This window comes from Apium graveolens, chromosome 3, assembly GCF_009905375.1.
Source record: "Apium graveolens cultivar Ventura chromosome 3, ASM990537v1, whole genome shotgun sequence".
NCBI classification, from domain to species: Eukaryota; Viridiplantae; Streptophyta; class Magnoliopsida; order Apiales; family Apiaceae; genus Apium; species Apium graveolens.
The window spans coordinates 242,638,673-242,665,037 of record NC_133649.1 but is presented as its reverse complement, the minus strand read 5'-3'; the positions used below and the strand labels follow the sequence as shown (position 1 = coordinate 242,665,037).

Genomic DNA, 26,365 nt, shown 5'->3' with positions numbered 1-26,365 from the left:
AAATTTGTAAATGCTCCTGAGGACCAAGGATGGGTCAAAATAGTCCATAGATCCTTGGCCCGTTCTTGTTTTGTTTTTGGCACCAACCCCGACTCGTATCCAACTTGGAAGAGCGAGTGGTTTTGTGTGTATTTGGATGCCGAGGAGGGTTAAGACCATTTTTTCAGGCCCAATTTCTCAAAAAGTATAGATGGATCCTTAAGAGACCAAAAATTGGGAATAGATGAAGATGCGGCCATCAAGGCCATCACAGTTGATAACTTGCATCATTGCGCTCTCATCCTTTCAGAGGGCAATTTGCAAAATTTGGGCCTAAGTGACCTGGGTCCTGAGGGTATTTATTTCCCCTTTTTACTTCGTTATTTAATTCCATACTTCTGTTATTCTTCTTATATATATGTACCTCTGTACAGCTAAGGCAGCTTTGGACTCCATTTTTAAGAAAAGGGAGGCCCGTGCTGCTAAGGGCTCCGCAGTTGAGACTCACCACGACAAGCGGGTAAGGATTGGCGACGGTCCTTCGGTCACGGTCAAGGAGACTGTCCCTACCTTCATATCTGAGAGGCCCCTTAGCCTTGATGAGGATACATCTCCCTTCACCGTGACATGGGGCCTGTAGATGAGGGATACAGTCGTGGGGAGCTCTGAGGTGGCCGCTATATGGTCTGAGAGCGTGGTGACGCCACGAGACCGGGCTAAGATAGTGGAGTCTTCTGACGATCTCCAAATTGAGCGCCTTGGTTCTCAAACAGTGGCTTCGGTATGTTTGTACATCCTTCTTTTAGTATTCCTTTCCTTCCCTTTGCGCTATATATTTAGCTAATTATGTTATATTATGCTTTTACAGATGAACACTTACCTTCAGGCTGCTCTTCATAACCCGAGGGAAGTGAGGGCCAACCCAACTATCACCGAGAGGGATAGGGACAGGTATTTCAAGGCTTCAGAGACCAACTTTACTCATTTTAGAGAGGCGGAGAGAGAGAGCTAGCTGATGAGAAGGAGAAGGTTCGCAGGCTAGAGTTGGAGGCTCAGAGGAGTCGAGTTGAGGTGATAGCTGATTACAAAGAATCCGAGGACTTTCAGGAGGTCCTCAATGCTGAGTATGATGCTAACTTCCATGTGATATTCGCCAACTGCTGGGAGCAGATCGTGGGAGAGATTGGGAAGAAAGTGTCAAAGGTGACTCTCGAGGTGTACCCAGTGCCTCCTGTTCCTGGGAAAGGGTCTCCTTTGGAGGATCTTCCTCCTTCTCCCATTCCTGCTACCTCTGAGACCATAGCTTCTCCTTCCCGGGATGTTACTCCGATGGAAGACGAGCCCATTCCCCCTCCTACTGCTACTGATGGGGGAAATAATGACGATGATTTGTTTAAGGACCTAGATTAGTTTTCTTTTCTTATTGGCCCATCGTGGATTTCTATGTATTAGCTTATTGTACTTTGAACTTATTACCCTTCGGGTTTTATATATGCTATTCTCCTTGCTTTTTCATAGCCTTCCCTTTAAGTTTCTTAGCACTTTCGAAATGTTATACTTTTAAGGAAGATGATTAACAACTTGAACTACACAGAGTCATAGATTGAATATTCGGAACAAGACTGAAAAACATATGGATACTCATACGATAGACTTGTAAATGCTACTCATGTTATTCTTATAATAGAAGAATTCTTGAACCTTTCTTTCTTTTGTTATCAAAGCAAGAATTTTGCTAAAGTAAATAAACCATTATCATAACTTGGATATCCAAAGTTTGATATAATTTTAAGGTAAGAATATATAACCCGGTCTTCCAAAACCTTATATAAAATGGGTCCAACCCTGATAATCACAAACTAGAATATAAAATCCTACTAAAAGTGAGAGATATAAAATCCTAAGCAAGCAAAACTTCAAGGTGCTTTTGAACCTTGTTACCACTATAGTAAGTACTAGCTATAGGTAGTAAACTTTCAGGTTTTGAGCATGCCAAGTTCGAGGTACTTCTTCCCCATCCATGGTCTCCAATTTGTAAGACCCTCTTCCTTGAACGCTCTTAACCTTGTATGGCCCTTCCCAATTTGGGGCGAGTTTTGCTTTCTGCCCTACTCCAGAAGCTTCCACCTTCCTTAGGACCAAATCCCCCGGCCTGAAAAATCTCTCCTTCACCCTCGGGTTATAGTAAAATGAGGCTTTTTTTATGGTATTCTACAATCTTTGCATGTGCTGCATCCCGTACTTCATCTATCAAGTCCTAGGGCTAACCTTTTCCCTTCTTCATTTTCCTCAGCGTTGAATGTTTGGATCCTTGGGGATGAATGTGATATTTCTACTAGTACAACTGCTTCTGCTCTGTATGCTAACATGAAAAGCGTTTCTCCTGTTGTGACTCTACATGTAGTTCTGTAGGCCCAAAGTACTGGCAGTATTTCATCCACCCAATTATTTATGGACTTTTCAATCCTTTTCTTTAACCCATCTAAAATGATCCGATTTGCAACCTCTGTCTGCCCATTAGCTTGGGGGTGAGCAACAAAAGTGAATATCAAGTCAATTTCAATCTCTTCACAATACTTTCTGAACTCTTCATTATTGAATTATGTTTCGTTGTCAGTCACCAAGATTCGGGGAATCTCGTATCTGCACATAATATTCTCCCACGGGAACTGAGCGACCTTCTTAGTCGTAATCTTTTCCAAGGGCTTAGCTTTAACCCACTTGGTAAAATAATCAATTGCTACGATCAAGAACTTCCTTTGAGCAGTAGCCATGGGGAAAGGTCCAAGAATATCCATTCCCCACATAGAAAATGGGATTAGGGGATTAATGGAAGTCAGGATTTCAGGAGGTTTCCTTACTACAGGGGCATGTTTCTGACAACGATCACATCTCTTCACATATTCTTTGGCGTCAGCCATCATTTCTGGCCAATAGAAGCCTAAACGGGTGATTTTATGGGCTAAGGCCCTGCCCCCCAAGGGTTGGCCACATATGCCCTCGTGTACTTCCTCTAGAGCAAGTCGAGCCTCGTCTGACCTGAGGATCTTAAATAAGGCACTACAAAAGATCTTTTATATAAAATTCCATCAATCAAGGAATACCCTTTGAGCAGTAGCCATGGGGAAAGGTCCAAGAATATCCATTCCCCACATAGCAAATGGGATTGGGAGATTTTGGAAGTCAGCATTTCAGGAGGTTGCCTTACTACAAGGGCATGTTTCTGACAACGATCACATCTCTTCACATATTCTTTGGCGTTAGCCATCATTTCTGGCCAATAGAAGCCTAAGCGAGTGATTTTGTGGGCTAAGGCCCTGCCCCCCAAGTGTTGGCCACATATGCCCTCGTGTACTTCCTCTAGAGCAAGTCGAGCCTCATCTGGCCTGAGGCATCTTAAATAAGGCACTACAAAAGATCTTTTATACAAAATTCCGTCAATCAATGAATACCTCAGTACTTCCACGGCTAACTTTCAGGCTTCAGTCATATCATTCGGGAGCCAACCAGTTTGAATATGGGTCTTAATAGGATCTATCCATGATGTCCCCATCCCTGTAGAGGCAAGAAGCTTAACATCAATGCTTCGTGTTTTCAAAATGCGGAAGTACACACTCCCTGAACTTTTCTCTATCTTTGATGAGGCGAACTTAGATAATGCATCTTCCTTAGCATTTTCCTCTCTTGGAATGTGCTTAACATGGCATTCATCGAACTGAGTCATCACGGCCCTCACTAGGCGCAAATACCTTGCCATGGTTTCATCCCGTGCTTCAAACTCCCCCTTGACATCGGATACGAAAAGCTTCGAATCTTCACAGACTTTTAAGTTCTTGACCCTCAATATCCCCGCTAGGCCGAGGCCAGCTATCAGAGCTTCATACTCAGCTCCATTATTTGTGGTTGGGAAGTCTAACTTCATAGCATATTCAATCAAGAATCCATATGGCCTTAGTAAAACTAGCACTGCCCCGCTCAAATTTGTCTTTGATGCTCCATTAAAATAGAGAACCCAGTATTCCTTCTCTTTAACACCCTCTTCTTTATCTCCTTTATTACCTTTCGTGTCTTGAGGTATAGTATCTTCCTGCCCCCGACTTCTTGGTTAGGTATGGTACACTCCACCATGAAGTCAGCCAATGCCTGGGCTTTTATTTTCGTTTGCGGCTTGTACTTGATGTTAAATTCTCCCAATTCTATTGTCCATTTAATCAGCCTCCCACTAGCTTTGTGACTGTGAATGATGTTTTTCAAGGGCTGATTTGTTAGCACTTCAATTTTATGAGCTTGGAAAGTAAGGACACAACTTCCTTGAAGCCATCAATAGGGCTAAAGCAAACTTTTCAATGGTCTAATAATTCAACTCAGCTCCGTGCAGAATCTTACTATCATAATATACGGGTTTCTGGACTTTAAGTTCCTCCTTAACCAATACAGCGCTCAAGGCATTTTCTGAAAAAGCCAAATATAAGCACAAATTTCATTCAGAGCTGGTTTGGCCAACAACGGGGCTTGAACCATATACTTCTTCAATTCTTCAAACGCCTCCTGACTTTCCCCAGTCCATATGAAAATTTTACCTTCTTCAAGGATTTAAAGAATGGCAATCACTTGTCTACGGACTTGGAGATGAATCGTCCTAAGGTAGCGATCCTTCCAGTAAGTTTTTGAACATCCTTGATAGACTGCAGAGGCTCCATATCCAAAATGCCCTTTATCTTATCAGGATTTGCTTCAATTCCCCTCTTGGAGACCATCAATCTCAAGAACTTTCCAGATCCCACTCTGAAACAACACTTTGCAGGATTCAACATCATTTTGTGGTATCTCGGGACCTCAAATGCTTCCCTCAAATGGGTTATGTGGTCATTCTTCACCAGAATCTTGACTAACATGTCATCTACATATACTTCCAATATTTTCCCAATAAGATCTTTAAAAATTTTATTCACTAACCTTTGATAGGTACCTCCTGCATTCTTGAGACCAAACGCCATAACAAGATAACAAAAAACACCAAATTCAGTGATGAATGATACCTTTGGGATGTCATCCTTATGCATCTTGGTCTGATTGTATCCACTTAATCCATCCATAAAACTTGGCATCTCGTGCCCAGCGGTCGCATCTATCAATGTATCTATCCTGGGCAGGGAAAATAATCCTTCGGGCATGCATCATTTAGATCAGTGAAATCGACACACATTCTCCATTTTCCATTAGCCTTCTTTACCATTACAGGGTTTGCTAACCATTATGGAAATTGTATTTCTTCAATGAAACCAGCCTCTAAGAGCTTTTCTACTTCTTGCTTGCCTGCCTCCTGCCTCTCAGGGGCGAAACTCCTTTTATTTTGCTTCACAGTCTTTCGATTCAGATCTACATTCAATTTCTGAGTGATTAGCTCCGGGTATATTCCAGGAGTATCAGCTGCCGACCATGCAAATACATCACTATTCTCTTGTAAAAACCTCACCAACTTCCCTCAAAGGGGCTCCTCTACTAACGCTCCAATGAAAATTACTTTCTCAGGATCCTTGGGAGCCAAAGGAATCGGAACCAAGTCTTCTACTGGCTCCCCTCTTTTCTCGTCATTCTCGCGGATATCCAGATCTTCAATATGCAATACCCGCCCCCCAACTTCTTCAGCCCTAATGGAGGCGACATAACAACTCCTTGCCATCTTTTGATCTCCTCTCTCTTCTCCAATCCCGTTCTGGGTGTGAAACTTCATCACCGAATGGTAAGAAGAGGGGACTACCTTGAAAGCATGTATTCCTGTTCTTCCCATGATTGCATTGTAATTTGATCCATCCTTTACCACTATAAAGTCCAACATCTGTGTTGCTTGTCTTGGTTCCTGACCTATAGTCAGGGGCAACTTAATTATTCCCTTCATGGGGCACTCGACTCCAGTAAAACCATATATAGGCATATCAGTTGGTGTTAATTGAGAATTATTGTAACCCATCCTTATAAAGGTATCATGGAGTAAGATGTCCACTGAAGCTCCATTGTCTACAAGGACTCTTTTTATCAGGCTATTCCCTAGTATTGGTGTTATGACCATAGGATCGTCATGAGGAAATTTGACACCCTTTAAATCAGAATCATCGAACATCATTATTACTCCTCTCTTAGCCCTCTTCGGGGCTTCTCCGACAATATGCATAACTTTTCTAGTATATGCTTTCCTTGAGTTTTTAGACGAACCAACAGCAGTTGGTCCTCCAAAGATTGTATTTATTACTGGGCCTCAGGGTCTTGGTCCTTCAAAGATTACGTTTATCACCATTCACCTGGGTTGGGGATTTCGCCCCTGATCATCCTAATCCCTTTTGCGATCATCGAAGTTCCATCTTCTATTATTACTTATATCTCCTCCATCTCCAGTATACTTGCTCAGCCTTCCTTTTCGAATGAGGAATTCTATTTCATCTTTTAGTTGCCTACACTCATCGGTGTTATGGCCAGCGTCCTTGTGAAATCTACAATATTTGCTCTTATCTAGCTTAGTAGGATCAGCCTTCAGGGGCTTAGGCCAACGATCTTCCCTATCTCTTTCGATTTCCATTAGGATCTGACTTCTAGGAGCGTTCAGTTTAGCATATTCGGTGAACTTTTGTCCAGGTCCTCCCTTCTTCGGGGTTGAATCAGTGTTTTGCTCAGTTCTAGGATACTTATCCTTAGTATTATATTCTAGATCAGTCTTTCGCTTCTTGCCACCAGCAGGCTCGTTATTCACTACCGTCTTCCTCATGCTTTCCTCCACTTTGATATACTTCCCGACCCTATCTTGGAGCTGCAACATGCTTTCAGGGGGGCACTTGGCTAATGACATCTTAAAGAACTCATCCCTAGTTCCTTGCTGCAGTGCTATCATAGCTAACTTGTCATCAAGGTCTGGGACCTTCAAAGCTTCCTTTGTGAAACGGTTCAGATAATCCTCAAGGACTCCTTTGCTCCTTGCACAATGCTCATGAGAGATGCTGAACTTTTCTCATGTACTCTTTCACTGATGAATTGCTTGATAAAAGCTTGACTTAATTCCCTGAAGGACCCAATTGAATTCGGAGGCAAACGGCTATACCACCTTTGAGCCATTCCCGAAAGGGTTTGAGGAAAGGCCTGGCCCTTAATAGCATCGTTCACGGGCTGCAACAACAGTGCATTAGAGAATATTCTAACATGATTAGCGTGATCTCCAATACCTTCATGTGCTTTCATGGTGAGCATCTTAAACTTCCTTGAGATGCGGGCATTCATTATTTCTTCAGTAAATGGCGGAGTTGGATTGTCTGGATCTCTTTAGGGGCATGAGATCACTTGGGCCATCCCTTGGGACAACGACCCTTCTTGGTATGGGACCATCCAGGTCTATGATTGGAGGAGGATCCCTCCGTCTTGGAGGAAGTGGGGGTCTTGGAGTTAAGTGCGCCTCCAGGTCACGCTTCAGCCTTAGGATCTCAACTTCATGAGCCCTGATCCTCTCCTGCACTTCTTGGGGATTTGTCCCTCGGGTGCTCCCGGGACGCTGATTAGCATCAGGCATTGGTTCTTTACCAGCACTGTAATATCCCGAATATATCATGTTATTATCAATAATAATTATTATGTGATTATTACGTGAATTTTTGGTGAATTATCTGATGATTGATATTGATATTTGGGTGTTTATATATGATAAAATTAGGATATTTTAATTTTTAATTATCAAGAATCAAATATAGATAATTTTGGTATTTTTCTGGTAATTTTTGGATTGTTATATGACTCTATAAGGATTTATAGAATTAATAATTATTATTTTTAGGTAATTATAAAATTACTTTATGAAATCGGGAATCGTCCAACCTCAACCGTTTTTGCGTTTTTACAACCCGAAACTCTTCGAAAAACTCCTTCCTAACCTAATCTGATAATTCTGAATACTTTCTGTTGTTTTGACTTTTTTTATCCGGGTACGGTTTGACCTGTACGAGTCCCAGCGTAAAATTTATACGACAACCATCTTTATAGATCGATAAAACCCGTATTCTCGAGAGACGGGGTAGTATTACTTTATTTTCGTATAAAGTGTTTTATAAGAAGCCTGGTTATGATAATTATCTAAATCTGGTATTAAATTGAATCATTTTTATAGTAACTTACCGGTTAAGTAATCTATTTTCGGATTCCGATATATAAGTGTAATTATGGAATTATTAAGTAAATAAGATGTGTCACGGTTCTGCCAACTGTGCGTTACCATATTATTAATTATGTGTGATTTGTTGGGTACGAGGATTATTGGTATAATTAATTATTAAATTGAATGGTTTTGTTTTTTTTTACTTTTAAAAGTGATTTAATTGATGATTTATTTTCATAAATGTTAAAATTATTTCTAAAATTATTTTTATACTTTTATAATTTTAAAATTTATTTTTAGGAATTTATAAAATTCAGAAATCAATATTTTATCAATTATTTAGCTTTAAATGATTTTCCGATTGCATTTAAGTGTAAATTCAATATTAAATTCTAGAATTTTTCAAAAATTATGAAACTCATATTTTCTTAAGTTTAAATTATTTCGAGAATTTAAAATTATTTTGGAAATATTTTTTGGAATAAATTTACCCGCACGTTTGTTCGCTAAATCATAAAATACGGGTCCGACTCACGATTCAAAAATATATTAAAAATTACAAAATTTTTATTTTTATTAATTTTTGAATATTTTGAAAATTTTAAAATTATTGTGGAAATGCTTCGATGAATTGTTGCACGCGATGTCGATACTTAATTTCACAACTCGGTGTTAGAATTAGGATAATAACAAGAATTAAAAATACCACAAATATACCCATGTTTCCCCCACCTCCATTTCAGTCGTCTCTCTCTCAAATTTTCTTCTCTCTCTTCTTTTAATCTCTCAAAAATCTCTCATGTACTCTCTCCCTCTCTCAAATCTGTCTCTCTCACGATTCTCTACTTCATCCGTTTCTTTTCCCACTGATTCTCCCCTCCCCGTTCTGGTAAGTTTCCTCCGGCCGCCGCCTTACTTTTTTCGATTCATTTTTCCAGTTGATTATTGGTTCGGTTCCTGCCTATTCGATGTATATACATATGTATACACGCATGTTACAAGCGTGTGTTGTGTGTGTAGTTTCGATTGATGTTTTACTGTGTAGCCGGTTTCTCTTTTTTTTCTGGTCGCCGCCGGTTTCCACTCCGGCGAGGTGACCGGGTGCGCGTGATACGCACGTTTGCGCGTGTGTTGTTACCGTGTTACATGGATAATTCGAAGTATGGTTTTGTGTATATTCGAATTTTTTAATTTTGTGAATAAAATTTGAATGAATATTTTGTGATTATTCGAATTATTATTTTGGTTATTCGGAGATTTTATCGGTGAAAGTCATGATTGGAAACCCGATTCGGGTATCTCCGGGTTTTACCGCCGTCAGCGATGAATTTCGATGAGCTGAGGGGGACCGTGATGTAATAACTGAGTCTTATAATTTACAAAATATTATTTCGTAAATTAGTCGGTTATGATTATTTAATCCGTAGTGGACATTGGACTGTGAAATTGTGTTGATTGTTGTTGATTGTGTCGATATGATATCGACTCGTGGTCCGATAAATAGAAAAAATGCTGCCCGATTTCTAAGAAAATATTATTTTGGAAATTCAGGAGGGTGTTCTTTAATTATCAGAAACTCTAATCGATTAATTTGTGTGTATAATTATGTAAATTGTTTTATAAATTTACTTCTCATTACGAGAAACTAACTCGGAATAGTGTGACCTTGAGTTGTATTTGGTTAAACGTTACTCATATAAACTTACTGATATAAATCAGTCGATTTGCCTTATTAATGCTTAATTAAATATAAATTCGGTTCCGCCAATCTAAGTTAAATTTTGAACCAAGATTCAAAACAGCTAGCAGTATGTAAATCAGTTAGTGAAATATTTTGCAACAAGAACCCTATGACCTTATTTTTCTGTAACTATTGTAATACGTACTTTCCGAAAATAAGTGCTGAACCGAATTTCGAAGACGTAAACCTTGATTTTTATGTGTATTCTAATAATACATTTAAATACGAGTCGGGATTTCATATTGAATGGGTAGATTTGATAGCAAGAATATGCTAAGCATAAATGATTGTCTATATTAGGGTATTTCGACCCTGTAGGTTATAGTTAGAAGACCCGAGGGTTGACGACAGACAAAAAGTGGCCTAGTAGTCAGTCTTCAAGCTCAGCAAGGTTCCAATCGAAGGACCTGAGTATTGGAATCGTATCCAGGATAGTTTAGTGGTTAGAAGATTAAGTCGAACGTCCAAGTCGGTCCAAAGTCAACCAGTAATAATGGTTAAAGCTCATCAAGGCAAGTATTCCTGAACTTTCTCATAATATACTAAAAATTCTTCATTCATATTCTAAGTTTAGAATAGTTAACTGTTTTATATTCCGATGCAATTACTCTTAATTATGCAAGTCCCTTTCATTATTGTTCCTATATTATTGATTGATATCTGTTATGCCCGCTTTCGGTCATGGGCCCTAAACAGGTCCCCATAGGTGCATTGAATGGCTGGACTATCATGTGTGGGCTAGAATCATGGACCAATGTGACTTGGGCTAGCACATGCGAGTTGGGCTCATGACATGCGAGCTGGGCTCACACCTGTAAGGTAGGCTCATACTTGCCGACTGGGCTCTGAGGTGGGCTCAAGTGAATTCATGCGAGGTGGGCTCAAGTGACAGTACTCGAGTTGAGCTCGGTTGCCCACACGCGGGCTGGGCCCATGAGCTCACATCTAATGGAGTTGAAGATAATATTGTATTTATTGATTGAAAATGAAGGCGGTGCAGGCCGAGGCCGCCAGGCCGGCCCGCATTAGAGGACTTTGTGTTCGATATGGAAAGTAACTCATAGATGATTGAGTTGCTCGTAGATTTCGGGGCCGACAAGGGTTGTTCCTACAATCACGGGAAGGATTGTGGAGATGCCATGAGATTGTAGGAAGCATGTGGAGCCGGTTGAGATTTACGTGACTAAATTGGCTGAAGGCCATACTCTATCATAGGCTTGGGCTGCACGGGCTGAGGAGTCCTAACCCTAGCCTATATGACTTCTTCCCCAAGAACTACGTGAGGCTTGATCCCTATAAATAGGGTACGTAGGCACTTGTATGAGACATGAGTCGACACTTGATAGAGAATAACAAACCCTATTCTTTCTTAAGGAGTCAACATACAAGCTCAGCCACCACCAAACAACCTTCCTCCGCCCTCAAATACCATCCTTGATCTTTGTTCCGCCCATTAACCTCCACAACACTGTTATACAAAATTCTCCCTATAACAATTGGCGCTAGAAGGAGGGGGTTTTTCATCTTAGGGAGAAAGATGACCAAAGAAAGCAAACAAGCGGCGACACCAGAAAGCGGAGGCAAGAAGAAGGACCATAACGAGGTCGAGCACACGCCCCTAGAGAATCAGGCGCCACCTCCACCAATTGCAATCGTGGACGGGCAGGCAGGTCATGACGTATCTCGAAGGGCTAGCCGATCAGAAGAATTAGATCAACGCCCGGATGTCAAGGGTAGAGAGAAGCTCGGTCCAGAACGCCAAGGGTAAGGCGCGCCGCCTCAAGGTCTCTCAGCGTAGCTGGAAGGGCAAAGGTCCTCAGAAGAGGCTAATCCACGATTTCGATGACGTGGCAACTGAGACCAAGCAGAAGAAAGAAACATCGCACGAAAAGAAAGATATACCCCGAGGTCATGATGAGCGGGGCAGCCAGATCTCTACGAGATCGGGGCAGAAGCCAGCTTCATCTGAGGCAAGGTCGACTAGCGTGCTAGACCGAGTGGGTAAAAAACTAAGTGAGCATGACCTCAGGCTCAAATTAGAGAATTGCAAGAAGGAAAGAAAAGAGAAAGAGCCCGTGGATCAGAGAGGCTCGAAAAGAGAGCGGGCAGCGACCCCTCCGGAAAGACGTCAACACGCCTCGCCCAGGAGGGAGGAGCGACGTAGGCGCAGAGACAATCGTGAAGAGGAGTCGCAAACGCGAGCTGGAGGAGGGGGACGCCGCAAGCGACCTCAGGGCTCACACCATTCGAGTAATGCGGGAGGTGATAGAGAAGGAGAAGTTTTTAGAGTAAGAGACCTAAGAAGGATCTTGGATGATATGGAGCGAAAGAAGAGGGGGGCCCCGGCCTCAGCTGCCCCCTCTCCATTTACGGCTGCTATCCGATCATCCCCCCTACCTCAGGTGTTTAGGCATAACCCCGACCTTCTATTCAATGGCGAGGACAACCCAGCGAAATACCTTATACAATTTAACACAGAGATGGAAGTCTATCAGGTGCCAGAGATGACCCGCTCCAGGCTCCTCACTGCATCACTTAGAGGTAGTGCCCAACAATGGTTCTCCAAGTTGGGACCGGCTAGCATAAGGACGTGGAGGCAATTGGAGGACTTGTTTGTCAGAAAATTTCAGTCCACCCTCCACTACTCACCTCATGTGGCCACGTTAGCCAACATCAAGCAAAGGGAAGGGGAGCCCCTGGCAGAATACTTTCGTCGGTTCAACGCCGAGGTCCCCAAGGTGAGGGGAGCCAGTGAGGAGACTATCAAGAACTTCTTGATTGCCGGGTTGAAAGAAGGGTCAAAATTCTGGAAGAGCCTCCAAGCAAGTGAGCCGAGAACCTTGACTGAGTTCTATGAGCAAGCCGAACCCTTTAAGAGGGTAGAGAAATCGATGAGAGAGCTGAAAATCAGCGAGAATTATCGAGATAAAAGAGACCGGTCTTCAAGCCCTGATGAGAGGAGAAAGACGTATCGGCGTAGCTCAAGCCCCAAAAAGTCTGCCCGAGGTAAAGAGATAAACAAAGATTAGGGGAGACCTTATACAAGAAAATGGCAAACACACACCCCTCTGGTAGCCTCTATTGACCATATTTATGCTACCTATGCTGGGAAGGGGGTATTCAGAAAGGCAACCCCTCTCATAGACTATAACAAGAGGGATACTTCGAAGTATTGCGCATACCATGAGGTCACGGGGCACGATACAGCTGATTGCAGACAATTGAAGGATGAAATCGAGACATTGATAAGACAAGGGAAGCTTACAGAATGGGTTGTCAAGGAGGTTCGAAGGCACAAAACTGATTATCATACCGTCCCTCCTCCACCCCCGGAAGATAAAGAGAGGGTAACTCGGGCCAGGAAGCATTCATATTATTCTAGGCGGGTCTCACATTGGCGGAGATAGCCGGAAGGCAATGGACAGATATGCTCAAGAAGCAAAGGATAAGCCCCTCACCAATGTCAATCATTTGAGCCAAAGGCCCCCAGAGCTCTTTGAAAGGGAGGCTGACGATATCGTGTTTAGGGAGAACGATGCCAAATGAGTGCATTACCCTCATACAGATGCCCTGGTCATAAAAATGAAGATTGGGAAGGTGAATGTTCACCGGGCAATGGTGGATACCGGGAGCTCAGCTGATGTTTTAACTTATGATGCATACAAGAAGCTAGGATTGCTGGATAGAGAGCTAACCTAAACAGGGGGACACTTGTACGGGTTCACGGGAAACTCGATCGGGGTGAAAGGGACAATTCGGCTCCCAGTGACCATAGGAGAAGAGCCTTATGTGGCCACCCGGATCGCTACGTTTATAGTAGCAGAACAGCCTTGTGCCTACAACGTTATAGTGGGAAGACCCCTTATGAGGGCAATGAGGATGGTGACCTCAATCCACCACATGACGGTAAAATTCTCAACCCCCGTGGGGGTCGGCTTCCTGAAGAGCTGTCAATATGAATCAAAGGTCTGTTACAACCAGGCACTCAGGGCAGCCGAGTCAGGGAATGCCTCAAGGGAGGTAGATGAAGAAGGTGAGTGCGACGTCCCCATGGAAGAGGCAGAGGGCAGGAAGAGAGTACATCCCGAGGGCCACGAGACTTGTAACTTGATTTCAATCGAGGAGTTGCCCGAGAACTATTTCGAGCACATGGGGATTTGGGTGGAACCGTGCCCAGGGGCCTTGCTAATGGAAGCCTCTCAGCCCATCATGTTGATACAAGAAGGGATTATGGAGGAAGCAAGTGATGAAGAAGAGAGCCCAGAACAAATCACTGCAAGGCTCAGGAAAGGGAAATGGGCATGTGAAGAGACGACAACAACTATGGATCTTCCCAATGGAATCACTCGTACTGTCATTACGACCTCTGAATGCTTGATAAATCCGGCCCGAGTCTATCAGCCCGAGCCCGAGGATTCGGAGGGTTTGACAATCAAGGCAGTAGGAGAATCTAGGGAGGCTCGAGCAGAATTAGACCCGAGAATACCCCCAATGGTTGAGAGGGCTGGGGCCGTAGAGGATACGATCCCGATCTTGGCAGACCCAAGTGATCCCTCCAAGGTACTCAGAATAGGCTCTAACTTAAGTCCTGACTTGAGGGAAGATCTAGCCCAATTCCTGAGGAGAAATTTGGATGTCTTTGCATGGTCACACTCGGATATGATAGGGATTAACCCGAATGTCATGTGCCATCGGCTCAACTTGGACCCAAAAAAGAAGGGGGTCAGACAGAAGAGGCGGCCGATTAGTGGAGAGAGGGCAGAGGCCCTCAGAGAGGAGGTGGATAGACTGATAGAGGCAGGACTTGTAAGGGAAGCCTTCTACCCCATATGGCTGGCCAATCCCGTGCTTGTCAAGAAGCCCAATGGCAAATGAAGGACGTATGTGGACTTCACCGACCTGAACAAAGCTTGTCCGAAGGATATTTTTCCCCTACCCCGAATCGACCAGCTGATTGATTTCACGGCTGGGCACGCATTGCTTAGCTTTATGGATGCTTATTCGGGATACAACCAGATCCCCATATATGGGCCAGATCAGGAGCACACCTCCTTTATTACTGATCGGGGCCTCTACTATTACATCGGGATGCCCTTTGGGCTCCTTAACGTTGGGGCAACGTATCAAAGGCTGGTAAACAAGATGTTCAAACACCAGTTGGGAAAAACCATGGAGGCCTACGTAGATGATATGCTTGTGAAGTCAAAGGAGGAAAAAGATCATGTCCTCCACCTATCAGAAATGTTCCATATCCTGAGAGAGTACAGAATGAAGCTCAATCCCCAGAAATGTGTGTTTGGGGTCAAATCGAGGAAGTTTTTGGGATTTATTGTCAACCATAGAGGCATTGAGGCCAACCCCGCCAAGATACGAGCCCTACTCGAGATGAGATCCCCCCGACGGGTGAAGGATGTTCAAAGCTTAACGAGGCGAGTGGCTGCCTTGAACCGCTTCCTCTCGAAGTCCTCCAATAAATGCCAGGAGTTCTTCAAAGCTATTAAAGGAGTGGGGAGGAATTTTAAGTGGACAGAAGAATGTGAGGAAGCCTTTCAGAATATAAAGAAGCATTTCAGCAGCCCTCTAATATTGTCCAACCCAAAGGCAGGAGAAACTCTGATCCTATACTTTGCTGTCTCCGACTTTGCAGTAAGTGCGGTATTAGTCCGAGAGGAAGATGCTATCCAGCTCCCGGTATATTATGTGAGTAAAAGGCTAGCCGACGCCGAGACTCGGTACACAAGCCTCGAAAAGCTAGCATATACTCTGATCCTGGCCTCCCGAAAGCTCAGACCCTATTTTCAGGCGCACAAGATAGAGGTGCGAACCTCCTACCCCCTCAGGCAAGTGATGCACAAACCAGAGTCCTCTGGTCGAATGTTAAAGTGGACGGTTGAGCTCGGCCAGTTCGAGGTGGATTATAAGCCAAGGACCACAATCAAAGGCCAAGCCCTGGCTGATTTTGTGCTAGAATTTCCTCCACATCAAGAAGTGGAACTGGAGCCCTTGTTGTCATAACTAGCTCAGAAGAAGTTGGGCTGGAGGGCCAAAATAGTGCCCCATGGTGGAGCCTATTTGTGGATGGAGCCTCTAATGGTGATGGAGCAGGAGCTGGAATTGAGCTAATCAGTCCAAAGGCGCACAAGATCAGACGTGCGACCCATCTGGCCTTCCATGCAACCAACAATGATGCTGAGTATGAGGCCCTGATCAACGGCCTCAAGCTAGCTTTGGAAATGAAGGTGGAGAATTTAAATGTGTTTGGTGACTCCATAATTGTGGTCTATCAGATAAACGGGGGGTATCAAGCTAAGGGGCCGAGAACGGAGCCTTACTTGAAGTGCGCGCAGAGGATAATCGCAAGGTTCAACGAAGTGAGGCTGGAACTAATCCCGCGCGGGCAGAATGAAGGCGCGGACGAGCTAGAAAAACTCGGATCGCGTCGCGAGGCCACCGTACTAGGGGTCGTGCCCCTTGATATACAGAGGCATCCTAGTGTGCCCGAGCACGAGGTGGGCAGCCTCAGTAATGACCTCGGCCCCACATGGATGACACCTATTCTAGCATACATAAAAGAAGGTTCACTTCCGGACGAAAAGAATGAGGCAAGGAAGATAAGATACAAAGCGGCCCGCTATGTGGTATACGATGGGATCTTATACAGAAGAGGGTTCAATATGCCTCTCCTCAAGTGCATAGATGGGGATGAATGCAATTATATCCTAAGTGAAGTAACGAGGGCATTTTTGGCAATCACTCGGGGGGTAGCTCTCTAGCTCAGAAAATCCTCCGTCAAGGCTACTACTGGCCAACGCTAAAAAAAGATGCCTTTGAATTCTCCCGAGCTTGTGATAAGTGTCAGCGATATGCCAATTATTACAACAACCCCGTGGCCTCTCTCACATCCCTCATGAGCCCTTGGCCCTTCTCTATATGGAGAATTGATCTGATTGGGGAACTCCCGAAGGCCAGGAGATGTGTCAAGTATGCGGTGGTTGCGGTAGACTACTTCACTAAGTGGGCAGAGGCCGAGCCCCTAGCCACTATCACGGCAAAAAAGCTCAGGGAGTTTGTACACAGGGCTATTGTGTGTCGCTATGGCATCCCTTACAAGTTGATATCTGACAATGGGAAACAATTCGATAGCAAGGAAATGCGATAATTTTGTGAGCAGCTGGGGATTCATAAGAGCTTTAGCGCAGTCTGCCACCCCCAGAGTAACGGGCAGATGGAGGCCGTTAACAAGATCATTAAGCACACCCTGAAGGCAAAGCTAGAAGAGAAAAAAGGGACATGGACAGAAGAGCTCACCCAAGTCCTATGGTCTTACAACACGACACCCCGAACTACAACTGGAGAGACCCCTTTTTCTTTGGTGTATGGATGTGAAGCTATGGTGCTCGTTGAAGTGGGGGCAAGATCTTTCCGGAGGGACAACTACGACATAGAGGAAAATGAGGTCAACCATCGGCTCTATATGGGTATGATTGAAGAAACTCGGGAAGATGCTCAAATTATGATAGCAGCATATCAACAGAGGACAACTAGGCACTATAATAGTAAGGTTCGAGCCTGGACTTTTAAGGTGGGAGACTTGGTTCTGCGCCGGGTCATGCCAAACACCAAGGTTGTGAGCCACGGAGTCTTTGGGGCAAATTTGGAAGGTCCCTACAAGATAAAAACTAGTGCTCTGGGAGGGAACCTACCACCTCAATGATATGCAAGACAAGTTGATCCCGAGAGCCTGGAATGCGGAACACCTCCGCAAGTATTATCAGTAATATTATTCTTTTCAGACTTATAATTATCTTAAAATATTCCTAAGTCTCGGGGGGTAGTGCCATATATGTGCCTCTCTGAGACCACAAGCATGTACTCCTTTCACTTTCCATTATCTATGAATAAATGATTGATATCTATTTGTGCACTTGATATTTTAACTTCTGTTAATAAATTAAATACCCAGCAGGGGAGCCCATCCTTGGGAACCCATGCGAGGACAGAACGATCATTTTATTAACATGTTAAAATCACAAATCAGGCCGGACCCCGACCCGCTTGACAACAAGTATAGGAAACGAGCTGGGCCACGGCCCACTTGAAAAAGATATGAGCACAAAGAGAAGATAAAACTATATAAACAGTGAGAAGCGCCCATAAGTTATAAAAGTTAGAGACGACCGCGATGCGAGCCCAAATTTGTGGGCTTGCAGGATGATGGATGCGGGACAGGTAGCCCAGCCCTCTAACATAGCCAGGGCCGCATGATGCGAGGAGAAGACACATGAACAAGATATGAGCTCCTAGACCCGGCCCGCTAATGCGAGCAAACCTACAACACTTGTGAGTTAGTAATGAGGCGAGCCCGCTCTACTTAAATTATCATTGATTTTTGCTTAATTAAACATGGATGCGAGCTGACGAGCTCGGCTCGCTGGGAGGGTGTAATACCCGCCATACGCGGCCAGGGCTATGATAGCTTTTGGTCAGTAGGGGCATGGTAAGTTTACACAAAATAAAAAAAAACAGCTAGCACAGTAAAGACATATGCGGGCTCAAAAGACTTGACATTTTATACAAGCAAGTTGTAAATAAGTTATGCCCCAAGGCAGAATATTTCAAATACAAGCGCGAGGCAAGAAGGGTGCCCGCCTACCCAGTCAAAAGTTTAGTTTCAAGATAAAATTAAATCTAAGGGTTATCAGCCTCTTTCTCCCGAGCTTCATCAGCCACGACCCGAGCCTGCTCAGCTGCGAGCCGGGCCTCCTCGGCAATTTGGGCATCCCGCTCCATCTCAAGCTTCAGTTTCTCGGCATGCCTAGCTGTGCTCGCACCCAGAGCCGTCCAATCGAAATCAGGAACCTTCTTCATAAAAATTTTCATGAAATTCCTGGCCCCCAAGTTCCTAGCATCAGCGAGGGTGGCCTCACGACCCTCGGGCAGGGCAGAAAGTGATCCCTCCAGCTCGAGCACCCTCTCCTCGAGGCTATCCTTCTCCTTCTTCCACGCCTCAGCGGCCAGATCATGAGCTTCCTTCTGCTCCCTTAAGGCCTTGTCATGAGCAGCGTTCAGGTTAATCATCTTCTGATTATAATTGTTCACCAGCGTAACTTTCTCTTGCCCGTGCTCAGCGACCTTACTCTGAAGATACTTGACTTTGGACTCGAGCTTTGTGTTGGTCTGGCTGAGGACTCGCATCTCTCGAGCCTTAGATAGCTGACGATAGTATACTTCGGCCGCGGCTCGGGACAATGGTAGAAAAGACGAGAGCGGCCAGGGAAGACTTACATGGATTGTAATAAAAAAGAGTCTGGACCCGAGGCACCTCGTGGATATAGAAATAGGGGCTCTTCCACTTCCCTGAGTTGTTCGGCCCATTGTGGATGAGGTTCTTTTTGTTGAAGCACGGCTAGACAGAAAAATAGAAGTACCTGAAGTCATTGGGGGAATGCTTCAGGTTAAGAAAGTAGCCGAGCTGCCTCGTTGTGAGAGGAGGAAATCCATATTTGCTGTACATGATATACAACGCGAGGGCGGCCCAGTATCCATTCAGGTTGATCTAAAGGGGTACGAGCTGGTAGTGCTCACAAACATCTTTAATGAAGGGATGAAGGGGTGAGGAGATTCCTAGCCTTAGTAGGAAGATGGACAAAACCATGCGAGGCACCCTGCCTCCATTCTCCGGATGGTTAAATTTGTAGCACCTCATGTGAGGCAGGGGCAGGACAACATAGCCCTCGAGCTGGAATTGCTCAATGTGTTCGACCAGGTGTTTCTGAGTCAGCGAGGTGGGAAGGTACCGGCAAGCGAGCACCTTAACCTCCTCGTTTGCAGTTGATCTCCCCTCCCCATCAGGAATGATCTGCCTCTTAAAAATAATTTCTCCCTCAAGCTCGGGCTGGGCAGGAGGCACATAAGGCTCAGGAGAGGCCACGGAGATGTAGTTATAGTTATAAATCTTGTATTGACTTGTAACATCTACCACCTCCTCGCTCTGAGGAGAGTCATAGGACCAATGCGAGCCGTCCTCTTCAACCTCGAGCCCCAAGATAGGATATTCAGCAGCTACGGGCTCCTTTCCTTTCTTCTTGGTGTCATAGTATGCACTCCTCAAGTCACTGTCGGTAGATTCTGAGTCGAGGTGACTGAGGTCGAGGTTGTTAGCTACAGCTTGCCTCAGGCGGGCTACCCTCTCCTCAGCCATTTCTCTTAAATCTCATCGGCTCGCTCTTTATCCAAGGGAGCGGGCTCGCGGTTTAGCAGCTCTTCTACCCCAAGGGAGGCTGGAATATGAGAGAGGTCCACGGGCCTATCTCTCTAATCATATATATTCTTCTCCCTGGTGAAATCCTCAGGGTTCGGGTCGAGGTGAATTTCAAGCGAGCCGGATCCAGCTGCTCGCATCGAGTTCTCAACTCTGGCAATGTTCAAAGCCCCTTGAGGGGTGATAGCTGAGCTAGGAGAGATGGGTTGGCTAAGACGACCAGAAAGAGAAGTCAGCTCGCGTTGAAAGTCCATTGAGCCTCGCTGCTCGGGTGGATATTGGTTTAATGGAGACGGGGTGGCTGAAGAATGAACCGGGCTAGCAGAGGTGCGAGCCGGGCTCGAGGAAGAGTGAGACGATCCATAGGAGCGGGCTGAAGACGCACTCGACATCTGTAAAAGATGGTGAAAATTAGTGTGTGGCCCTAAAAAGAAAACAAAAACAAATATGGGGGCGCACCTAAGTGTTCTCAAATTTCACACGAAATTGCACCTAGGTATCTAAAATGGCGGGCTCGCATCGCATGTCGTGATTGTGTGTGGGATCGCATCGAATTACAAGAATGGGTGAGAGTTCGCATCGCATGTTGTGAATGTGTGTGGGCTCGCATCAAACAAATGGCTGTGTGCTCAAATTGAAGGACTAAGTATGAATGCAAATGGGCTCGAATCGAAGAATACCTGTTGGAGAAGTGTATGAAGATCCTGATGAATCTGTGCCGGGAGAATATCACCACCGGTAAACGGTTCTTGTGGAGATTATGATCTTCGCCGTGGTAGATCCTTGAGCAAATTTAGCAGCAATTCGAGAAGTGTTCTTGGAAATGTGAGAAATGAATTGAAATCTCACATGTTTATAGGGGATAGGAGAGAGAAAGGGGAAGTGACACGTGTCACCCTCTCAGATGATGACACAGATCCCCATGCCAGTTGTCCAATGGCTGTCAAAATGAATGTTAAATGAAATGCATGTGAGGCAAGGCATGCGAGGCGGTTTGGTGCGGCCTGGTGGGCTCGCACCTTCGAGGCCATAAAAGACTAAAAAATTTCTAGCCTCAAAAGGCGACCAGGAATTTTTGGGGGTAGTTGTTATGCCCGCTTTCGGTCATGGGCCCTAAATAGGTCCCCATAGGTGCATTGAATGGCTGGACTCTCATGTGTGGGCTAGAATCATGGACCAATGTGACTTGGGCTAGCACATGCGAGCTGGGCTCATGACATGCGAGCTGGGCTCACACCTGTAAGGTAGGCTCATACTTGCCGACTGGGCTCTCATACGCGAGGTGGGCTCAAGTGACTTCATGCGAGGTGGGCTCAAGTGACAGTACTCGAGTTGAGCTCGGTTGCCCACACGCGGGCTGGGCCGATGAGCTCACATCTAATAGAGTTGAAGATAATATTGTATTTATTGATTGAAAATGAAGGCGGTGCGGGCCGAGGCCGCCAGGCCGGCCCGCATTAGAGGACTTTGTGCTCGTTATGGAAAGTAACTCATAGATGATTGAGTTGCTCGTAGATTTCGGGGCTGACACAGGTTGTTCCTACAATCACGGGAAGGATTGCGGAGATGCCGCGAGATTGTAGGAAGCGTGTGGAGCCGGTTGAGATTTACGTGACTAAATTGGCTGAAGGCATGACTCTATCATGGGCTTGGGCTGCACGGGCTGAGAAGTCCTAACCCTAGCCTATGTGACTTGTTCCCAAAGAACTACATGAGGCTTGATCCCTATAAATAGGGTACGTAGGCACTTGTATGAGACATGAGTCGATATTTGATCGAGAATAAAAACCCTATTCTTTCTTAAGGAGTCAACATACAAGCTCAGCCACCACCAAACAATCTTCCTCGACCCTCATACATCGTCCTTGATCTTTGTTTCGCCCATTAACCTCCACAACACTGTTATACGAAATTCTCCCTATAACAATATCCTAAGCAAATACCTATTATGTCGGGTTATTTGCGAACCCTGAATCAGGATGTTTTGAAATCAATGTAATTTGACATCAAAATACTCTATGGACTGGATGGTTATGATGAGGGCCAGTGATGGACTGGACCCTAATGGCCAAATATTGCTGGACCCTTAATTATGGAGGCCTTAGTTCCTGGGTACCTTATATGTTGGTGGGTCTATACAGACGGGTATAGATCTGCACTGTATCCTGACTGATCAGCAGAGTATAGTGCATATGTTGGTTCTAGTGTCTAGTCTAATTTATTGTTGATCTCCATTAACGGCATTCCTTCTTGAAAAGTTTTATGATTACAAAACCAGACAAAACCTTGATTCAGGAGATGAATCCGGGAATTGCTCGTCACTTTTGATTTATAGTTAAAGGCTAGTAACGACCAATGTTTATTCACTGAACTACTTCAAATAAATAGAAATAATTAAAAAATTATGTCCGGAAATTTCCTTTGATAGTGATACTTGGAAATCAGTTATATACTTGCTGGGCATTTTTTGGCTCACTCTTTCTTTGTAAATTCTTATTTTTTTCGGAGACAAATGAGGATAAAAGTGAATAGCTTTTAATAGACAACAGAAGTTAGAACAATCTCAGCTGCAAGAGGATGAAGATGCTAGAAAGATAAGACAAGGGAATTAGTAGAAAGGTATTTAGACTTGTGTTTCAGTTATTGTAAATTTTAGAAGGTTAGATTTTTGTTTCATACCATAACCTGTAAGCGATCCAGAATTAAGGGGTCATTGTATATTATTTTATATTATGTAAAAATTGTTTAGTAGCACCAAATCTTGACCCCGGATTTGGGGTGTTACAAGTTGGTATCAGAGTTACAGGTTATTGGTCCCAAAAATAGAATATGTGAGAGTAAGATAGGAGTAATAGACCATACAAGCTAGGAAAGACCCTAAGTATACTCATTTTGAGTTCGAAATGAGTGTGAATTAGGATTAGTGGATCCGATATGGATTAGTAAGGGAAGCTATTGTTAAGAGAAGTGTAAGGCGAATATATTGACGCTATAGATATATTGAGTTCTCAGACCCTATAGTAGTGAAGAGTCGACAGCTCGGCGGAGACTGGGTAAATTACCCTGCCTTGCATATGGTTTAAAGAAAGTGTGATTGTTTCTCGTGGGAACTTTGTATAAGGAAAGCTAGGTGAATTTTAGAAAGATCCAACTTAGAATTGCGTAGTAGGGCAAACTCTAGCCTGGAGGTAACGAGTTGATTTAAGCTAACGAAGAACCAACTTCGCAAGTTTAAAGGCACCACTGTGGTGAGAAGCTTCTTATCACTTTTCGGGTGTAGTGTAAGGAATGACATATAATATATTAGGTATACTTAACAAAGATGCGACTTTATTTGCGGGTAGAACATCGAAGGACATCAATTGGTTATAACTATAACATCAGGAATGACACTGAGAATGTCAAAAATAATACCAGACGTCGGTATTGGGATTAGAGTTACGAATAAAATGGTATACAATGGTAAATGAACTTTCGCCGACTAGTAAATGCGAACAGAATCCAATGAGAAATAGAAGATATACCAAAGTGGAGAGGCCCTTATATGGACGTTCCTTTAATTAGATATCTCATTAGGAATTATAAGAATGATGAGTAACTTATATAGTAATGACGACCACATGTCTGAGTTTCAAAATTTTAAACAAGTTTTCGAAAAAGTTTTTCTTAATAAACTTTCAAAATATTTTTACACAAAATGAGTTTTAAAAATTGGTTGTCAAATTACTACTTGAGTTCTTGTTGTGATATGTAATAAATTACCGGGAAAATAGGCGATCAAGATTCAGTATGGTTTATTCAGAGGGCCAAATAGACCCACTATTATAGAGAAGATTAAAGTTTTCTCATCAAAGACGTATGTAAACCTTGTTTAATAATAACAATAATTGAATAAACATGTTAAAACATTATTTACCCAATTCATAAAATTATTAAAATTAACAAGATTTGTGATTTAAAAAGATAGAGGATGATTGATGGAAATGGAAGAATCTTCCAGATGATTGGAGAAAAATAATATTCCTATCGACGAAGTTGAGATGTTGCGATGGTTATTCTACGCAACATAGATGAAGTTGTAAGCAATGACTATAAATTTCGTAAGGACGCGATTATGATTGAATTATTAAAGTATTTAATTTGGAAGCATTTCCAGATGACATTCTGAAGTTATGATGTGACCTAAATTGCGAATCTGTTAATCGAATGATCCCTGAAGGTATACTTAAGTGAAACGTGGACGGTGACCAATAATGTCATTCTTTTCTCTAATACGATAACATATATTTTTCTTGATTATTGCATACATATGAGCTTATTTTATTAATAAATTATATGAGGCGAGAAGGAAAGAAAATTTATTGTATTCCTTCCGAATTATTTCTCTTCTCAAAATATTGCTTTCTGATTGAGACAAACAGGGTTGTGGTGTGACGCTTTGTCGGAATGATGAAGAGTCTGATGGGACGCAACCTAATCATGTGTTGTATGCCATATAGTATGAAAGACTGGCCATCTTGAGTACAAATATGGTTGTCTCATTCGTATCTAAATCCTCACTCATTCTTCCTCCTTCAATTATGATTTGACCTACAGATTCTCCCAATTGTTTTGTTGCGTTGTTGTTCTTTACACAGCAGTTCAATCAAAATCATATACACAAAATCTCCTCTTACGTAAAGTCTACTCTTTGAAGATTTTAAAAGAAGTGGAATAGTCCAGTGTAGCAGGTGGAATTACATGTCGAATATAGATATGATTGCAAGCCGATAAACGGTGGACATCTGCAGGCAAGAAAGAATGGATACACCGATAACGTGGTCGTTACAAAGACATAAAATCAGACGGTTGTTCTTGTTACGAGGATTTCGTCAGTACGGTAGATTGCATTATCACGATGCACTTCAAGTCAGGAGATTTTGACGTGAAATGAATAGTTAGTGAACCGTAGTAAGTAAATTAATTATAAAATAAGAAAGTGAAGCTATGTACATCAGACAAAGCGAACGAGTGTCGGGACGATAATCGAAGACTAAGGAATCCTTAAAAATGACTCAGACAAGCGACTAATATGTGAAGCATCCTTCCATCGTGGGAAGATATTTATCATGAAGATTTAGGATCGAAGAAATCTTAATTGAAAACAAGTTTTGAGTGTGTTCTTCAAGGAATTGTTAGGTTCTCTAACTTGAGTAAATGAGTATGGTGAATTTAAATACCCATAACCGAGCCAACGACGAAAGTTCGGTACGGGAACATAAGTGGAGATGAAGGGATGGTGATTTAACTACGAAATCTTTTAAGAAATAATATTCTAGAATCATTTGAAATCCCCCATATTACGATAGTGTCGGTTGAGACCATGTACTGATTAAAAGAAGCTAAATAAGTTAACTAATAAGAATTAGTATATATCTTTAAGGATAAAGGATTTGTGTGATTAGTTGAAGAACGCAGTATAATTCTTAAAAAGTAACTATATGCAAGTATCACTGGTGAGAAATAAGATTAAAAATATAAGTTAAAAGAATCGTGAAATAAAGTTTTGAGAAATAACAAGGTAAATTTTAAGTTCATTAGTCATATTTTGAAAGAATTGAGAAAAGGTACGGTTAAATTAATCATCGTTGGTTTAAGACCTTAGTCCAATTAGAAGATGTATGATATTTTAATTAGCAATTTATGTGGTGGTCAGTATGATATATTCTGAAAAATGGTGAAATGATGAGTTTGGTTAATGGAAGTGTATTGATATGATTGTGAATGCTTTGGTTGAGTATGGGTGTCGGCTTGAGTCCAACTGGTAGTCAATATTATAGGGGAATGCTTCCCAAATTTTCAGAAAGTACCCTACCAAAATATAAAATATACTTTCATATGTTATTGAGATTCTCATTGATACTCCAAATGATTGCGATCTCGGTTCTTGAAAAAGGTTGTTATGACCAAACCGACTTTATATAATTGGTCTTTGATTTCATTTAGCTAGTCATCACTTGGTTTAATTGATCAATTAAAAGAGTTAATTGATTAACTTTACCAATTAATGGTCAGTTAACTGGAAATCGATTCTAATTAGATTAAGTCAGATTCTGACATGATTTTCAGATCCATAATCAAATCAATTAGGGATTTGAAGGAAGTAAAGACCTTAGTAGAAATCAGACGTCTAGTAGAAATAGCGCAATGTTACTGCAAGCCCGTGTGAGGTTTTATCTAGATGAATATGCCCTTTTGCAACAAATAAGAGGAA

General features: G+C 43.0%; 2 protein-coding genes across 2 annotated transcripts; both read left to right on the top strand.

Annotated features, from left to right (window-relative positions):
- Window positions 1-15,236: 15,236 nt before the first annotated feature.
- LOC141714917 (uncharacterized) lies at window positions 15,237-17,010 on the top strand. Its single transcript, XM_074518413.1, has 3 exons — window positions 15,237-15,583; window positions 15,820-16,612; window positions 16,711-17,010. The coding sequence occupies exons 1-3, from the start codon at window positions 15,237-15,239 to the stop codon at window positions 17,008-17,010; spliced, it is 1,440 nt and encodes a 479-aa protein (XP_074374514.1).
- A 66-nt stretch (window positions 17,011-17,076) lies between these two features.
- On the top strand, window positions 17,077-17,565 carry LOC141714916 (uncharacterized). The gene has a single exon (XM_074518412.1). The coding sequence runs from the start codon at window positions 17,077-17,079 to the stop codon at window positions 17,563-17,565; it is 489 nt and encodes a 162-aa protein (XP_074374513.1).
- The last annotated feature ends 8,800 nt before the right edge of the window (window positions 17,566-26,365 follow it).

Coding starts and splice junctions, on each gene's coding strand:
- LOC141714917 (XM_074518413.1), top strand. CDS start 15,237: ATGAGATCCCCCCGACGGGTGAAGGATGTTCAAAGCTTAACGAGGCGA. Junction 15,584..15,819: donor CTAGCCGACGCCGAGACTCG/GTACACAAGCCT, acceptor ATTTTGTGCTAG/AATTTCCTCCACATCAAGAA. Junction 16,613..16,710: donor TTTTGGCAATCACTCGGGGG/GTAGCTCTCTAG, acceptor GATAAGTGTCAG/CGATATGCCAATTATTACAA.
- LOC141714916 (XM_074518412.1), top strand. CDS start 17,077: ATGGAGGCCGTTAACAAGATCATTAAGCACACCCTGAAGGCAAAGCTA.